This window comes from Dermacentor variabilis, chromosome 4, assembly GCF_050947875.1.
Source record: "Dermacentor variabilis isolate Ectoservices chromosome 4, ASM5094787v1, whole genome shotgun sequence".
NCBI classification, from domain to species: Eukaryota; Metazoa; Arthropoda; class Arachnida; order Ixodida; family Ixodidae; genus Dermacentor; species Dermacentor variabilis.
The window spans coordinates 114,266,505-114,285,607 of record NC_134571.1 but is presented as its reverse complement, the minus strand read 5'-3'; the positions used below and the strand labels follow the sequence as shown (position 1 = coordinate 114,285,607).

Below are 19,103 nucleotides of genomic sequence, written 5' to 3'. Positions count from 1 at the left end.
AAGCACATAAACATTTCTTCTCTTGTCTGCTGTCCTCTTTGTTTTGGGCACCTTTTCGACCTGAGCTCGTCTACGGTGCCTCCATCCACAGCAAGTGCATATCTGGTGTTACTCCTTTTCCAAACGCTAAGCCGAGGAGTGGTGCCAGCACTCATGGTGCGCGGTCATACTACACCGAGGTTCAAGTGTAGTGCTATATTTTCGCCATGTTAAGCTGATAAACAAAGTCAGCACTGTGGCAGCCACATAAGTACACCCACCCGAATTCTTGGTTGAACTGCTCCCGCTCCAGGCGTGCCCGGCTCTTTGGTGCAGACCACAGCTCAACAGGATTGGAGCGAATGGTGAAGAAGGTAAGGCCAGCGCAACAGATGGCCACGGCAAGCACAGAAACCGCAATAGCCGTCAGCGGCCAACGAGCGCACAGTCGACCCCACTTAGCAAACTGGGCCACCAGCTCTCGCTGCAGGCGCCCGCCCTTCAATGCGGATCCATCCTTTACATACAGGGGTGCATCGTCGGCACACTCAGACGAAGTGCCTGGCGACAAAACAAAAGGAATGACCGGATGTTGCAATAGCAAAATAAAAAAGGAGCAGTAGCAGCTTGCTTACTTTTACAGCAATAAAACCTAGCATTTCACCATGGGACAAAATTGAGAAACTGTCTTTTGCGGAATTTGGCAGTTAAATTCTGAACAGAATACATGTGAAGCTACAAGATTCAAAGTGCTTTTGCCAAATGCACAGTCATGCATCTACTGAGCCTAGCACATTAATTAAGAAAGCAAGAGTTCCCCAATGACCACTGAAGCAGGTCATGTTGTTGAAGCATGCACAAACGGCCCTTCAAATTTTGGTAGCCACTGGCTAAAAACTCATCTAATATGTGTACACAAGGTGTAATCTTCTTGTACTCAACATCATGGCTGTGCTGCAACTGCAATACACATAAAGGGCAACCAAGCTCCAGCAAGTTACCAGAGGGAGGCATAAGCCAATGAAATCAAGAAGTATAGGAGAGCAGAAACAATTTTAGCAGGATGTTTATTTTGTGCTTTTTGGCTCCAATGTAGTTAAAGCTGCAGCATGGTAGAAAAAAAATGGAAAAAGAAATAAGGAAAGCAATGTTGGAGATTGAGCCCATAATGCTGCATGTCACATGTAGTGTCTCACCAATTGAGCTATCGCCAGTGGCAGCCATCCATTTCACTACCGTAGATATTTACGTTTACACATGTTACATTAGCTTTAATTGGTGGCAACAGCCATTATGAAAACACTAGACTGCTGATATGCATATTTCATGGCCACTGCATGTGATGAGCTAACTGCTGGCTAAACAGCACACACTTCCGCACAATTACTTTGTGGTATGCACCTTGACTGCACCACCAACCTCCTCGCAGCATAAGCAGCAGGAAATCTTACACGAACTACTAGCCCTACATAGCAGCCCCCAAAATGTTCCAATAGGAATTACCCTTATGCAGCCTAGCCTCAAGAGTGCTGGCCAGCACCACCCTTATGGCGAATCCAGCAAATTGCACCAGTGCACACCGGGGCGCCCCAAAGCATGGTTCATTCAATCATCGTCGCCCCAGGGTGCCCCGGAATAATTTTCCGAATTCACCATTAGTCAGAGCAAGCAATGCTGAAAGAAAGTAAGCAGGCTACTCACTCGCATTCACACAGCCACCCGGTGTGCGAGAATTCCTGCAACGTGCAATGAGGTAGAGTGTCATGACGACCACACAGAAGACTGCGTAGATGACAATTGCCAGCAAGTAGAAGCCATTCATTCCAAGTATCTTCCAAGGCTTGTGCATTTCTGGGTAGTCCGAATGGGCACATGACTCCCTGCAGGTGGAGCAGCTGCAAGGAGCAGCACCGGGTGCCCCTGGCTCGGAGCATTTTTTGTAGGTGGCATTCATAGGTGTGTATGTGTGTCCGTGCGAGACAACAGGAGAATCTGCACAAAATGAACAGCATGCTCTGGCACAAGGCTGCAAGGAAACCAGCTGGTGCATCACTGTACAGCGCTTTTAAACACAGCACACAATGCAGGCAAACTACAGGAGGGGTGGCGGCAATGTGGCTGGTTTAACATATCTGGTTCTGGTATGTGAGCACACATGCAAATTACGTAATATAACCTGTTCTTAGAATAGTTGGTTGATACTTGAAGCCACTGTAGTGCAAATAAAACAGACTAAAAGAGCACAAGACCAGTGCCCGTGTTGCCCGATCTTGTGTTCTTTGTGTCCGTTTTTGCTTGCACTACAGCGGTTTCACGAACAACTACATGCGTGAAGTAAACAAAGCCTGAATGCTTTAAGCAGACGTTACAGAGGAAGGACCAAGAGCCCAGTGAAAATTATACAAAGCCCATGCACACAAATATACAAGATGCAAATGCAATGACACACACAAGGGCAGAGATGTGTGCTCGACGATGGTTACCCAGAAAAGTTTTCAGAACACGTAAGCTATGCAAAGCTGAAAACTAATATTAATTTCGTTGTACGCATCTTTGTTTAGTCATTTGTTAAACAGAAGACACATAAAAGATATTCAAACATTAAGTGCTAAGCGAACCTAAGGGGCAAATAAATACAATAAGGAGCAATGTGGAACCTTCAAATTGGTTGGTATTTTGACCATACAAAGAGCAGATGCTTTTAACTATGTACTGTCAAGTGTTGGGACCCGCACACACAATATGTAGCGACCCATGGGCCATAATACAAGGTGTTGGAGGGTGGGAAAGGACAGATTTCCCTAAAGCTTAAGGCAGTTCAGGAAAGAGAGCCCAATATTCCTGAGAACACAGCATGAGCCCCACTCAAAGGCTTAACAGGCCACATGTTTGAGATCCCAAATACAAAAGGCTGCGAGACAAGACAGAATTCGCACGCACACAAAAAAAGAATAAGATGCACTGCACAGTTTCCCTGAGCACAGACAGCATGATCAATTTGATCCTGCACACCTTTCAAAATGCTACTTTCAAAAGGACGCTGTGAAATGCATTATATAGTGTGGAATTAGGGTCCTCACCACTAAACACAAAGTCCATCTGGAATGGCGAATGCAATGGGTCATGCATCCCAAGACCCATCATGAGTGTCTCAGGGTCACAGTCGTCACTAAAGCTGCCACAAAGTGCACCCAAGATTCCAGAATCTAGCCCCGAACATGATGAGAATGCACCCACAGCATAATGCTGTGTCATATAATAGTTGACCTCTGAAATTCCTTTGGTAGACTTGTTGAATTGCGTAACCTGCCAGAAAAGAGCAGACATTTACATTTACAGACACACAACACATCCACTGTAGAAACAAAGCGCTCACTGGAAGTAAACACTAGCAGCTTAAGGCATAAAGCTTTGATTGGTAGAACTATGTGCCCCTGCGCCATTGCCAAAAAGAAGTGAAAAAAGAACAATCAAGAGAATCGCGCAACGTGATTTACTATACACATTTTTGCTCAATAATAATCCAATGCTGCCACAGGTAGCAGTTGTACTGACGACTCACAGAAATTTGTTTACTGAATGCAATTTACGAACATGTTCAGAAGATGCTGTTGCATTCAGCTGAGTCTATGGGGGGCTTCCACGCCTGAGGGACGTCAACTCAGGAAGGCTTTTACAAAGGTTTATTACAGACTTCTTTTGAGGCGAGTCAGGAGCACAGCTAGAGAACGAATCTCATGGCACCCATGCAAAAAATTTGAAGCTTTCTTCGCGAGTATCAACTGTAGCTGTATGCTGCAACTCCACACCACGTCCGATGCTCAATAGTCACGTTTCCAAGGCACCTACCTAAGCCCCTGTAAACAGATGCTACTAGAGGCGTGCCACTTCAACAACCTGGTGATGGTCCTTTTAAAGTTGTTTTGAGGGGCTCATCCAGAAAAAATTTTTCATGGGGCTCCCTGTCTTTCAGGAGCCCGGAGTTTCAGCCACTTTATCTCATAGGTTGATCTATCTCTGTTTACAACATATATAAATATTCTCAAATAAATAAGGATTAATTTGTCATACAATGAAAAAAAGAAGGAAAGTGCCTTGACAATTAAACAGGTGGAACACTGCAATCAATGCTCTGTGCCAGCAATTACTTGAACTGTCCAGCATAGGGAAAGGCTTGGAGGAAGCAAACTTTTCTTTTGCTTGGGCCTCCACTGGAAGTAGGAAGTTTTCAAAATTCCTTGCAGCAACACATTCATCAGCTTGTCTTCTTTTGCGGCCAAGACATTTTAAATTTGTTAAATGTGTTGGGGGCCCCTGTGCGATACATATGTACCACATAAGTTTTTCTAATACAAGTAAATTACTTAGGCCTTCCAAGGTATACGATTAACACCTACACAACGTTTGTATATGAATTTTAAGGCCTCAACTTAATGAGCAACATCTCCATCACTCAATGAGTGCCACCTTGTTTGAGTGTGTAAAAACTTGAGCTTCAAAGAAGGAGCTGAGTACCAGTTAGTTCCTGCCTCTAACCCACTTCAGCACTTTGCAAAGCTGGCACAAGTAGTAGTGCAAAAAAATAAAAACACCAAGAACAATATTAAAGAAATTAAATCTCCAGAGGGTATCATTGCATAAAGTTATAAGGACTTGAGCACAGAAAACATCATACCTCAAGAAAATTGTCCTGGTGAGGGGAGCATGTCACCATGCAAAATACACGTGCCAGGTTGAAAAAACAAGATGGGCAATTCTGGATGAGCCCACGCATAAGTTCAAGATTTGTGGCAAGAGCAGTGACCTGGTCATCGTCACAACACAATGCTTTCTCTTGACCTGCAAACAGAGCATGAATGCTTTCATTTCAGTTTTTACTTTACGAGGCTCAAAATTCCGCAGACTTAGCAAATATTCCCACTCTGAATTCCTTTATGTCAACAGAAGTTACTCTCCCCAACTTATCATATGCCCCCAACTTTATGCACTACTATAGAACAATCCCGTGAAGACTACACAAACTGTATGCAACAATAGAAAGCTTTAGCCTGTTCGTAAACATATTAATGTTTACAGAATACCCTGTTATCGGAGCCAAGAAATGGCAGTAACAATGTTGGTAGCGACACTTTGAGATAATTTATCCAACCACAATGTCTTCAAAATGTTTGTTAAATTAGTTATCATTCAGGAATACAAAAAGGCAGAGTGCGTGTTAAAATCTTGGTCGCTGCCAAATCTTTAAATCGGTACTGACAGATCACGTTTGTCTAGTTTTTATTATATAATTGGATAGCCGCCGACCCAATAATAATGATATGAGCCTAATCCCACAAGAGTGCAACAAATAATTATGTTATCTTTTAATGCGACTAGTTCAAAAGCCTTGGCAAGAGCAGTGCAGCTTCGGACATGAAAAAGGAGACTCATCACATCACCAAAGCCTGTTGTGGTGGTCTCGTGGTGCCAGATACCACCGACGCGAACATGTACAATGTGCCACGAGGCCGAAAGCTGTGTCCATTCAGCATTGAACCGCAGAAGCGACAAGAGAGCGTCCCGCTGCATTCCCAAGAGAAGCACACAATTGGAAGGGCCAGTTTGGCAGCTTAGGGCGACATGGTCATCCTTGTATGACCTTCAACCATCTCACTCCACAAACTCAGCTTTCATTGAGATGAGGGGTCTTCCTTTTCACGCCTGAAGCCACACTGCACTTCACATGTGTTTTGGATGGTTCGTACAAAAAGTGCGGCGATTAAGCATTTGTGGTGCTATTGACGGATGATGCTTTGTACCACAATTATGGAGTCGACAGCTACCCAAAAAGAAAAAGGCAGGACACAAAATTTCTGAGTCAGTACTCCTTTAAGCCACCAGCCGAGTATAATATGGTCGGTCAACACTGTAACAGTGCTGTGTCCTCCATGGTTAAACTCACCATCAAAAGAGGGCACTACTAACGTGGCTGCTCAAGCAAACATCTATAGCAAACTGGCATTCCGTAAACTGCGATACGCTTATGGACAAGCTAAAAATTTATTATGACAACATGATAATGATGACAGCATGACAGTGATGATATACACTACAGCATAATATTATGGATGGACGAAGCCAATCCTGTTTCAAGCTTTTCATTGCTGCTGCAGTAAAATAACTTCTGAGAAAAATTTTGAGGACAAGAAGCGTGACACTGACTGCTACTTACCAGAGTGACAATATGCAGCAAAATATTGCATAACGTCCCGCACAACCATTACAGTGCTCTAAGTACACAACACTGCTGCTTTGTTTTACTAGTTTGCAGAATATAAGTAGTGTCCACAAAGTAAGTTTTGATTAATTTTTGATTGAGGCATAAAAATTTGAAAATTGCTTTTATATTTCTAGCTAGAGTGATGCATAGGCTGTTTTTCCATATGTGAACCATATTTCCTTAAAAACACCATACCAGAGCACCAGCAATCAACAGCGCAGCTTAAAGGGGCCTCGCAATGCTTTTTTAAAGACACCATTTTTGCCCTAGCCCTTTTCTTAGCTTGCCAAGGAACTAAGAGCAATAATAATTATGATAATGCATGAAAACCAACATTATCAGTAACAAAAAGTTCAAAATATGAACAGAATGAAAATAACCCTCAACTCAACTTTCAGCCGCTCTGGAAGCAACATTTCACTCTTCCATGACGTGGTAAGGTGGTGCCCAGTGGCCGCAGAACGTTGATGTTAAGCAAAGGAAGTTTGTGTGCCACGATTGCCAAGCCTGCTCAGCTTGTTGACAGTGTTTGCCATCAGGCAGCACATGGTGTGATCTCAAAGGCAATGGCATCACTTCTATGGTTAAAACAGCTTGCACACATTGACATTTTGCCATGGTTGCAACATTTTGCCAATGGCTGTATGATAATTAAGTGATACTTGAAACAGCTGTAAAATGCAATGCCACAGATTTTTTGTTTGTTATTTTTTTTCAGTACCCACAATATATTTTACATGTAAATTGCTCCCTACATTTTTAACCTATCATCATAGTGCCACTCACTGATGCCACGTCCACTGCACAAAGTGCACAACATCACCGCATTGTGATGCTGCTACCCCAACAAGCTTCCTTGAGCATGTTGCGGGGACCTTTTAATGCCCCAAGCCATCACTTGTGCTACCCAGCCAACTTCCTCACTCCCCACGATACTGCACCATGGCACACTAAAAATTACAGCACAGCATCCCACTTTTCTTTTTCCCCTGTTTTGGAAGGTAAAACAATTCTTTCAGCAATGATTTGAAAGATGCTCTTTTCAATGTGTTGAAGCGAGTTCATGCTAAGAACATTCATTCACCTGATACCAGGTCTGGACAGATTCCCTGGAGCAATTTCCAGGACTTGGCACTGACAGCTTTGGGGGGACCTGGGTCAACACAGGGCATGGGCTTTTCCGTCACTGGGTCTATTCCACAGGCCCCCCTCATGACACATTGAAGGCCAGAACCTGCGGCATCAGCAGACATCTGTGCGAGAAAAAGAAAGAGTGGGATATTCAACGAGTTCGTTCGGTATGATATGTCCTACAATGCTCTTGGGCAGAAGGCAAAGTTTTTCCTTGTTTAACTCTTCCTGTACCACTGACAAGCACAGTTGTGACAGGATTTTGGACCAAGATAGCCAATGACAAGTCCAGTCGTGACGAAGACATACACTTCACAATGTGAACGCATGATGAGTATATATGTCAGCTTGCTTCAAATTGCAGTTTTCAACACTAGATGGCAGTGCTTGTCAATGGTAGTGATAGACGTCTAGAAAGCGGTCGATTTAAGCACCACTGGCCTCCTTGAAGCCCTTGGGTTCGGCGAGAGCAGTGGAAAAGTAAACATGTCCACAACAGGGATTAGTAAGAGGCGATTGGAGGATTGTTAGAATAAAAGTAGGCAAACGACAAAAAAAAACAAAAAAAACAACGGAGACATACAAAAGAACAGTTCGCAAAAGGGAATCCGAAAATTTGGTTGTGGGAGTTCATAGTGTTTTTTTTTTCTTTTTTATTGTTTAACCAAGGTAGGACATTAGGCAGTATAATAGCAAGAGCTTGGTGGCACAACCCACTGCCCCATTCCAAAGGGGATGCTCATAACATCCATCCATCCATCCAGTGGTATTGTTTGTTCTTTAAGGGCCACTTGAATGCTACACATTACATTTCTGAGAAATTTCATGCCATTGCCTGTGGTATTGAAAGGGTTAAATCTGCCTTGTGCTGCATAATCAATAATCGCTATAGCGAAGCATTCTGTGTTCTTTATTTTTATGTGCACTTTTTTTTCTTGTATATGCTGAGAATCAGAAGCCTAACAAGCAACCTATATGCAAAGCTCTAGCTTGGGCCCAACTCCGATGCCACCTATTCAAATACAAGTAAAATGCAGATATGCTTTTCTGAAATAACTCCCAAGCTGATTTTAATTAAATTTATGGCATTTGAATGAGAAATTTAAGTTCTATTGACTGTGAAGCAGAATTTCGATTTAGGCCTGAATTTTTTTTTAATAAGTCACAGGCCTGCATGGAGCTCCACTTTCAGCACCATGCACTCCAGCATCTTCACAGTGAAGTCTCTTCGCGTCCTTTTTAACGAGACTGGTCTGAACTGTTTGTCTGGTGTCGATGGCGAGCGGAGGCTCGTGCTGCAGCCTGTCATGCTCTCTGCACAGTGGTCTGCCAAGCTCGATGTTGCCTTGTTGCAGCCACATGCATAGCTCTAAGATTTGCTTCTTCAGCTGCGGTTGGTACTTTGCGAGGAGGCGCCGTAACATGTGCCGAAGAGCAAACACAGGTATCCAGACTACGCGGCGCACACATCACATCCCTTGACACGTGGCACAGTATGTTGCTGTTGATGACGATGACAATTCTGGATTAATGGCATCCCCTTCGAAATGGAATGGTGACGAATAGTTACCTAGACTGCTTGAGTTAGCCAGGTCCAGCTCATGCAGCATGAAACTGCTATTTGCAACTGCTACATGTCAGGGCATTTGGTGAAGTATAACGGAACTGCAATGCAAAGTTTGTATCTATCGACACCAAGCGGCATGCATGTCCCATCGCATGTCAAATGGCACGATACGATGCTAATGATTATTTCATGGCATTCCCTTTGAAATGACGCTAGGTGGGATGGAGACAGTCACCTAGCCTGCTTGAATTAATCAGGTATGCCGTACATTCTTCTGCTGCACGCTAGCAAGCACTGGCATGGCTCCACGGTGGTTCAGCATGCCTGTCACACATTCTACTGCCCCAAAGGCTATGAGCCCAAGTACCATGAAAATTTCACATGGTGGGTCACAGGGATCCCTAAAATGGAGGAAATGGATTGTGTATAGTGTGCTTTCTAAATCTTTTTTAAGCGTTCTTTGGAGAATGTCCCAGGAGAACACAGCATCCCTACTATCTACAAAACAGTAGTGAATCATTTCCGCATGTGGCCACAAACAGCACTTTGTCAACCGTGGCACAAAACAGCCTTTTTTTTCTAACCAGGTTTTGACAGGAAGGGTTGCTGAATGAAAGCACTTGGTTGTTTATTCTGGAATCTACTGCTGTGTGTATGCTGCTCAAACAGTGCCGGACTGGATGCCTTTATTGGACGCTTGCATGTGCTTGCCCAACTTTTGAATGTGTTTTCAGTCACCTTAAATTTCTGTAGCACCTTGTTTTTGTTGTTTTGATAAAGGTTCTGCTCCCATGTATTAAAGACAAAAAAAAAAAACGCTTGCGTGGCTCAATAAGTAGGGTAGCTGACTCCCATGCAGCGAGCCCAGGTTCGATCTTGGTCGGAACTGAGTTTTTTGTCTCTCTCTCTCTCTCTCATTCCCAGCGATAGCTGCTACAGACACTGATCGCAGCCAACCAAAATGTCTATTGGAATGAGCCCGTAACAGCGTTTTTGCAGCATGAAGCTAGATGTCTGGATACCACATAGGGTGCAGATATATTTTTTTAAACATGTCTTGTGTGACATTCAAACCACTGGAGTTCAGTGTGCTATAATATAAGAAATAATGACCCAATCATAAAAGTGCTTCCATCATTGTGTGCTGTCTTTCTAGTACTGATCCGCATGTCATTTGCATAATTTGTACAGTTGTTATTGATCTACTGTTCAAAAAACAATGGTGATTTTTAAAATATTTTATGGAATAATGAACCTAGAGAAAAAGATAATTGAATTTTGGAATTGGAACAATAAACTAAACAACATGCCAATTGTTATTGAACTTGATTCAAAAATACATAAAGATAGCTTTAAAACCCATGTCCCCTCTTTAAACAAAACAACAAAGTAGCTTACTAACAAATAAGATGTATCATCCATGCCCTAGAAAAAATGTGCTTGGTGTGACACGCTTGATAGGCTTACACTGACAAAAAAAAAAGATTATTGCCAATGCTTTTTTGTCGAAACAGAGCTGTAATGAGTCCTCGAATACTAATTTGGTGTTCCCTTTAACAGTGTGCCACTGTGCACATTAGCCGGCATCCTTAAAAATGCCGTATTTTAATGCATGAGAAATATATCGATGGCAGATAATTTTATATAGTGCAAGATAGGGCAGGGCTAACTTTGCTGTTTCAGCCAGAACTGCTGAAAATGAACTTTTGTGCCTTTACACAAAGGACACAGAAATAATTGGTTTGTCCCTGTCAATCTTAAACACTTGTTTCAATTATGGACTTGTGTCCATAATTCATGGGCACGATGGTAGTGAGGAGCTGTACAGTCAAGAAACAGGAATGTATTGGTAAGGACGGCATACACTAGTGTAAAGTAATAAAACAAGAGGCAGGAAAGATAAACGATAAACAGGGGGCAGATGCAACTTAAAACTGAAAGCTAGGTAATCACCTGCATTATTAAATTATAGAGTTTAGCATCCCAAAACTACACAGCAGGTTATAATGGACGTCATATGGAGGACTATGGATTAAGTTGAGTCCCCTGGGGTCCTTTAACGTGCACCCAAAGAATGGCACACGAGCATTTTGGCTTAGAAAGTGATCCCAGAACATGATATTCGATCGAGAGCCGAATGCCATAGTCACTTAGCCACCGTGGTGAGTCACCAGTCCCATAATTGATCAGCTAATTATATAACTGGTTACATTAATTACATGATCATCACATGGTAATCACAGAACCATTTCATTACTTAGGTAGTCAACCTGAAATGTAGTTCACAGCTCAAAATGAAGCCTATGGAGCGCATGACACTCACAAATGAGCTATTGTCTTTGTTTCTCAGTGCCAGCACTCCCATGTATGATCTAGTTGCATGTCCATGGGCAGCAATAATAATTTTTCTTTACACACCTTCTACGTAACATGAGCCAATTCCATGCTACACAAAAGAAATGGAAGTGCACAAAGAACAATAACATGACAAATATGAGAACCTCAATGACAAGCCACTGTGGGCCTGCTTGAAAGATGAAAACTTTGCACTAAATATGGAAGTCTAGAGCTTTAAGTGAACACTCTATTCTAACCTATTGTATTGAACAAATTAACCTGGTGTAAAACATTTATGGTTAAAGCATTATTCAATTCGTACCATTCACTGGTCAGTTGCTTAGGAGGGAAAAAAAACTCAAAAACGGAATGCCCTGTAAAAACTGTCCATAGCTCTATGAGAAAACGTTGCCATGCAATGGGCCAAATTGTAGCTTGCAAAACCAAGAGTAATGTTATGTTACATTTGTATACCATAAGCAGCTCTTCCGACAGATTATACCAGCAGATAAGAGTGGGAATCCTTGCCTTAACAGTTCTTCACCTAAACACATTATTACAGAATGGCAGACCTGAAGAAAGAATGCCATTGACACAGCAGCTACAACATTCCTTCAAATGTAAGGGCCCTTGAAGTAATGCAAAAATGGACTTTAGCATGAGCTTATTTAGGCCATGCATCTCAAATTTTTGACAATAGACTTTTTATCAAGTTCAATAACATGTCTGTTTGGGCATGTTGGTAAGACATGACAAAAACTTTTCAAGTGCACAACCAGACAAGGACGGCGTGTCTCAGTCTTCTTTCACTGTCCTTGTTTGGCTCTGCCCTTAAAGTTTTTGTCCTTAGCAAGGAAAAAGTAAATGATCCCACTCCCCACAGCTGTGACATTAGCTCTGAAACCTTGCTATTCAAATTCTCACCAATCTTTACACATCATAAAAATATAAATGAACATTTGCAACTATGAAGCTGTGCAAGGAAAAAAATAAAAACAGCTGGGAAAGGGAGGAATGACTATGACCATCAGCTGTACAGCTGTAGCAGCTACGATGTTTCACTGCTAAGCATAATTCCCAGCTGTGGAAGTCACGTATTGAGGCGAAAAGTTCCATCCAATTAATTAGCAGGCATTACAGAGCCCTTCACTGTTACAGCATCCATCAGTGCCTATAAGACACAAAGACATACAGGATGTCTTTTTTAGACCACACCGATTTTTTATAAACAAAGTAATGAGCGCAGCAAACATGGTGTTCTTGCAGGCGAGTTCCTAGGTAAGGTGGGCATACTTTTCTCCTAATAATGTGAGCTTAAGAAGACGAACAAAAATTCATTAACTTTTTTATTAGTGTCTTGGGGGCAGTTGTCTAGATGGCAAATTTGACATAATAAATATCTCAAATTAGGTGAAACTTTCAACATCTTTAAAAATGGTGGTGCATTAAAAAGTGACTGCCTTCAAATTCGCAATTTAAGTAACTGTCCCTAAGACTAATAAAAAGGTTTATTACATTTTTGTTAATTAGCCTCCTGAAGCTCATGTTATTTGCGGTGGAGTATGTCCACCTCATCTAGAAATTTTCCTGCAAGAATGCCATGTTCACTGCACTTATAGCCTTTCTATAAAAAATCTGTATTGTCTAAAGAAAAATTGTATAAAGCAAAGGCCAGTTTGGCCTCAGCAAAATGAGGAAGCCCTTCATTCATGCCCTCAATTCCACCATGCTCATAAAGAGCCTGTCCAAAGGTCCAACAAATGGAACGTCCTTGAAGTGCCTTTTCCCTTCAAGTGGCTAAGGAATGTCCTTGAAGTGCTTTTTCCCTCCAAGTGGCTCAGGCCTCCCCCAGCTGCTTATCTCAGTAAATTATGTTCGCTTGTTAGAGCTTGTCCAATGACCTGTTTGCTCACACGTGAACTTTACACTGACTCAGGCGCCAACAAAACTACATTTGCAAGGCTAAGCTAATCTTTCTTGTACTCAATCTTTTTTTGCTATACAAGATAACAAAGACAACAGCTGTCAAGGGAAAAAACAAGGCAACGTAACCTCTGCACAGGCTTGCCTTATGTTCGAAGCAACTCTCGAGTGGACAAAACAGCAATCACGGAACAATCAGATGTAATTATCTTGTACTTGCAGTGATCACAGTGACTGGCTCTAACGAAGTGCCTAGATATTAAAGCACCTATGGGTGGAAACTACATACCAAGCAACAACTTCAAAATTCCCAGAAAACAAAGCTAATGCTTTACTTTATTACCACAGTAATTTCGCTATGATCACTATGCATAAGCAACATTCATGGTAATAAACGAGAAGAAAGGGGGTTAACCGAGGGGCCCGATTTCATGGTAATAGAAATTCAAGTTAATATAAGTGCCAATATTCCAGTTGGTATGAAATGTTTTAAAAGCTAATTAAATGAAAGTCTTTACAGATATTAGTTCCGAGCTTTTTCACAGTTCCCAAATAAGTCGACTGAAGAAAACTCATAAAATATCAATAATCAATACACACACACTGAAGCTATTTTGTATGTTGGCAGGTGCACCATCCCTAGGAGCTGCCAAAAATGCGACTGGGTATAGGTATTAAGATCTGTTCTTCAACAAGAATTGGGCTCGCATATCTTTGTAATAAGCTACAATTTTGCACTGGACCATACAGTATGCAACTTCAGTTAATTAAAAAACAAACCTATGGTCTCTACGAGTTTTAATCAATACGGTAGACCACTTGTCATACAACCATATTTCCAGAATAAGTTTCATGAAACATGCCACAAAGACAAAGCGATGTGTTAGGAAATCTTGCACGTATGAAAGGACAAATGGAGGAATAAAACGAGGTAGACAGAAAGAGTGCAAAATATCAACTCGTTTTATTCACATATATGGCTGCATATATGGGCATGCAGTGTTCACACTTGACAAAAAAAGAAGGGGGAGGGGAGACTGCAAATGAAGCCTGCCTCATGTCAACAAAAGCTGCACAGAAAATTGTTTTCCTCATGAAACAAGGTAACAGAAGTGTCACTTACGCAGACATCACCTTTTTCCTTGATGTGAAAAGCTTCTAAAAGCTCACAGGCTATTTTGTTCTTGTTTCTGCCCAGAATCTTCATTCTGTTGAACAGTGGTCTACATCCTTTATATGCAATGCAATGTGCGGGCAAGTGTGCTCCTCTTTTCCGAATTGACGATGCCTGCTATCCTACGTGTTCATTCATGTAAAGCCTTGTTTGGCCCACATAAACTTGTCTATATTTGAGTGGGATTTGATATAGCACACCCATGGCACATTGCACGAAAGTTTCGGCATGCTTTATTCTGCAACCGCCTCATCGGGTACCTTCTCCGTTGTTCCTCGGGCATAACCCAGCGAGCTCTATCTGGAGCAGAGAGAGCCCCAGGGACATCATGCCTTTTTGCCACTTTTTTTTATGTTGCGGGCGACTTTGTGCATATATGGCCCAACCGTGGTTTTTGTTCTGAGCAAGCAATCAGTCCTGCTGCCACGTTTCTTTTTTTGCCTTCTTGAGAAGGTCCTCGGCCACTGCTGTGATGACCTCACAGGTGAAGCCGGCTGAAAGCAGCATATTAATTTGATTATGGAAGCTGTCGTGCCTTGCGTGCAGGCATGATTTTGTAAGAGCAGATTACAGGCACAAACTTGCAATTTCCCTCTTAACTATCTTCGAATGCACAGAATCGTAAGGCAAAAGTTCTTTCTGTGCTCGTGGTGCATAATGCCAGCAGATATGATGCAAGCCAAACTGCAATTTAAAATTTAGAAACTGCAACAAACCTTTAGTAGGAAGTTTGTGCGTAAAGGCCAAACCCTTCCCATATTGTCTAAAGAAGGGGTTAAAATACTGCTCACTGAATCAGTGCAGGTCAAGGTACTTTGTTTGGATATAACAATTAAAAAGACGTCAACATATCTAAAAGCCTTATGTACCCCCTGATTAGAAAACTCATGATTCAGGGAGATGTCAATGTCAGCCAAAGATATATCACACTGGATTGGGGCGACACAAAAACCAAAACAAATGATTTGCCATTGAATGTAAAAGTAGTTAAAAGATATAAAAAAATGTCTTGCAAATAAAAGTTGAGCAAAGACATGAAGCTGTCTACTGGTACCCCACCGGAGTTCTGAAACCCTATTTCACAATTCCTTTCAATGCATTCTGATAGCTACGAACAATTCATCGTGAGGCACCGAATAAAACAAATCCTCCACATCAACAGAAAAAACGTAGCCAGCATGTACATCGGTATGCACCAGCTCACCCAGCAAGTTCCTCTAAAGACAGAGAGACATAGGAACATCGAACACTTTGAAGTTTACTACACCACATAAAGTTCTAACAAGATACAGCTCATGCAAACATTAAAAAGCACACTACTAACCATGACATTCAATAGTATATTGTCATTTTTTAATGTTGGTGTTTCCATTGTGTTATAACCCTTCCCCCATGAAAAAGTGCTCTTTGCACCAAGTAAACACAGATTAAAAAAGAGCCTGTATCACCATTTGTTTTCCCACTTGAACTCTGAGCACTGCATCAAAAGCTACAGTTCATGTCAGCAAAGCAGAACCAAGTTAGTGGTAGGTGTTTTCTGCTTGAGCCAGCTGCATGCCTCAAAGGATAATAGCTTGCAAGCTCTGCAATTACTAGCATTTTTTCTATCCTTCTTGTATAGCAAGACAAGACGAGAGTTCACAGGATCATTGAAATTCCAAGTGGCCAACAGCAGCCGAACAAGGGAAGCCACAGCTTGTAGCTTCTAGAAAAGGCACTGCCCTGGAATCCTCGCCCGCAGACTCCCAGCAAAGGCTGAAGCGTTTCTCAGCTTCCTCTTCTGCCACGACGCCGCTGCTTTTCCCACATTGCGCCTCCCTCTATGAAGGCAATGCCACTGGCCCTCACTGACATGGATCTGAGTCCAGCAAGCAAGGCGCTAGCTGGTGGGACACCGTACCATAACTACAGTTGTTCACAGGCCAGCACCATCACCTTTATGGAGGGAGGGGTAGTGATTCGGTGCTATGTGTAGCAAGAATGCACAACTCCAGCGCCACGGAACAGGACAGTGCTGGCCTGGTCTTCAGATCCGCAATTTCTCCACAGGCTTCATGTGGAGGACTCATAGTAAGGTTCGTTACAGCGCAACACAAGACAAGACAAAAGAAGGTATACAACGACGTCACGGTGCTGACTCTCAACTGATATTTCACTGAAGATATGTCTAACATTTATATAGGTGCCAGTTGATAACCATGACATGCATGAGACACAGGGATGCACCGAGGCAACTGTGACAAACTGATGCATAATATAAATTCACATATAAAAAACGTTGAGAGTCAGCGCCGTGTCGTCATTTTATACCTTCTTTTGTCCTGTCTTGTGTTGTGCTGTATGCATGCACCTTACTATGAATCCCAACCAACACGCCCAACTTGCAGTCTTGATGTGCAGGCCTCCCTTGTTCACCCACTGGTGATCATTTCTATGTGACAGTGCTACGAACAGGAGGTTCAGGCACAGAGGACAATATTGAACAAGCTCTTATCCTGGGTATGCATTATATGTAACATTCCATTTCACTTTGCATCCTTTCCTATCATGTGTCACATGAAGTGGGCAATCTCATAGAGATAGTGGCAGCACCTAAGCTTTGTCCGAGCGATTGACAAAGGGTTAAAGCAATAGAAAATTATATGGATTGTTAGAAAATTAAGACCATAGCTCTCAATCCTCATGGCTAATACAACACATGCCCTCTGCTATGCTGAAACAAGTTCGTGAGACTGAGCACAGATGTCATGTGTTCAGACCTTCAGCTGTTTCGTCCTGTCCCTTTGACCAAGTTACGCAGGAGTTCTCCTACATGCAAAGTTAAGAACGCTCCAGATATGGTGACAACAAACACTTGTTTATTCTTAGATGTTACCTAGGAAGAGGATACCACCAAAAGTGACAGTACAACAGCATCCTCAGGTGGCGCACAAAGTCAGCAATTGTTTGGCATCCTTGCATTATTGTGCATGGTTGCGTGAAGCAAAAGCTGGTTAGTGCAAGGGTTTCAATAAGGCCTATAAAAGGCACAGAAAAATTCTAAGTGCATTACTAGGGGCCATACCAAGTGGTTGTATCCTTGAGCTTTCAACCTGCTATTTTTTTTTTTCTAAACTACGCTGTGCTCATTCGAATGTAGAGGATGCGGCAAGGCTTATAGCTTTGGCTGCTTACAGATTTAACTGAATACCCAATAAATATTACAGGACATGAAAAAAATGGCAATCAGTGGCCGTCCATTGTTAAAGATAACGTCTCCGCACTTATTAACCACTCCTCTCCCAGGGCCAGATCAAGGCTCTGACGCGATTTTTCTCGTATTAGAAGTATGAAGTCGCAGCTGCTGCGAACAATCAAAAGCCCTTGTTTATGATGCATTTCAACAATAGCAGAGGAACTATCTCAACCCGGCATTGAAAAAGCGTCAGAAATCTGAGTATGCAATAGAAGCTTCGCTGATAGCAGCTGCTGAAAACGTGCACTGCCGTACAAATAGGACACACTGCGGAGAAGAAATTACTCATTTTCTAGTGACAGGTGATGTGCGCCGAGTTTGCTGGCGTCATTCTTATCCATCGAGTCATGGGCGAGTGACTAGCTGCTTACAGGAGCTTGAAGGTTTGAGTCTACCAACGAGAATGTCCAGATCTGGTCATTTAACTGCATACATTGTTCGATGAAGGCGGCATGCATCCGATAGCGAGCGCCGGGAATGAAGTGCGCATGATAAAGAATGAGCGAACTTAACGCACCTTCCAGGCCCAAGCAGCACGCTGCTACGCGAATCTCCGAATGAAAGTTAGCTTTCTGTCTTTTTTTTTTCCTTGCTTTCTAGAAGGAAAACATCGACACGGGCGGTAAATAAAAGCTGTCTGCTACTCAGCAGGTGGACGCATTTTGTTGTCGATCATGGCAATATTTCACGCAGGTGTTGTAAAGGCAAGGAGGGGCATGAATTACGGCGCAGTCGACGAGCTCGAAAGCAGTGCGACGAAGGAAAATGAACGGCCGTCAAAAAAGCGGAGGCGGTAATTTTCTCTAAAACAAAAGCACCCTGCGACGGAGCAATCTACACGCCCCCAAGACAGGAGTCTCCTGCGATTACATAAGCTTAGATATCCTGCCTGTAAAGACGTAACGCCACATTGAGGGAACGACACTGCTTGCGCCGCTAGTTTAGCGGCTGTGGGAATGAATGGAAATCCGAAACGGTCAACTTACGCGGCAGGTAAACACTGCCAGAGTGCAGGCCACGAGCAGACGCATTTTCTCAGTGAACACCAGCACAGCCGCCAAACTCGATGAACTCCGTGCAAGGAATCAACGCCTGCTGGACGACCGACGTCCAAACAGTACGTACAGCAGTGCTACAAAACGACCATCGCTGAAGCACAAATGTTATCGAGTTCTTCACGCAGCTACCGATGACACAGCGCATGCCGAGTCCCCCATCGCTTGTCGACTGCAGCGACGTCTGAATAGCTCTCACGTGACAGGTCCGCATCACGTGACACCCTCTCCGACCGTTCCGCCACCACCGGCGACTGTAGCAACCACTAGGGTGGGAGTGTAATAGCGTGCTCCATGGCGTGCACAGACTGCTGTCGCCGCCCCCCCCCTCTCTCTCTCCCCCCCCCCCGAAATATGTCGTACATAACTCCCCGATTTGGGGGAATTCGAAGCTTTTGCTTTACAACTTGATCAATCGTAGCAGCTTTCTCTATGGTAGCAGC

General features: G+C 42.9%; 1 protein-coding gene across 1 annotated transcript in view; it reads right to left on the bottom strand.

The window, feature by feature from the left end:
- LOC142579645 (NPC intracellular cholesterol transporter 1-like) overlaps positions 1-18,926 on the bottom strand; it is a 64,508-nt gene extending 45,582 nt beyond the window's left edge. Inside the window, exons 1-6 of the mRNA XM_075690049.1 lie at positions 18,592-18,926; positions 7,323-7,491; positions 4,655-4,818; positions 3,060-3,285; positions 1,681-1,971; positions 261-540 (exon numbers count right to left, since the gene is read on the bottom strand). Coding sequence (XP_075546164.1) covers positions 261-540; positions 1,681-1,971; positions 3,060-3,285; positions 4,655-4,818; positions 7,323-7,491; positions 18,592-18,636 — 1,175 coding nt within the window. The 5' untranslated portion in view covers positions 18,637-18,926. The remainder of the gene's footprint in view (positions 1-260; positions 541-1,680; positions 1,972-3,059; positions 3,286-4,654; positions 4,819-7,322; positions 7,492-18,591) is intronic.
- Between the last annotated feature and the right edge of the window lie 177 nt (positions 18,927-19,103).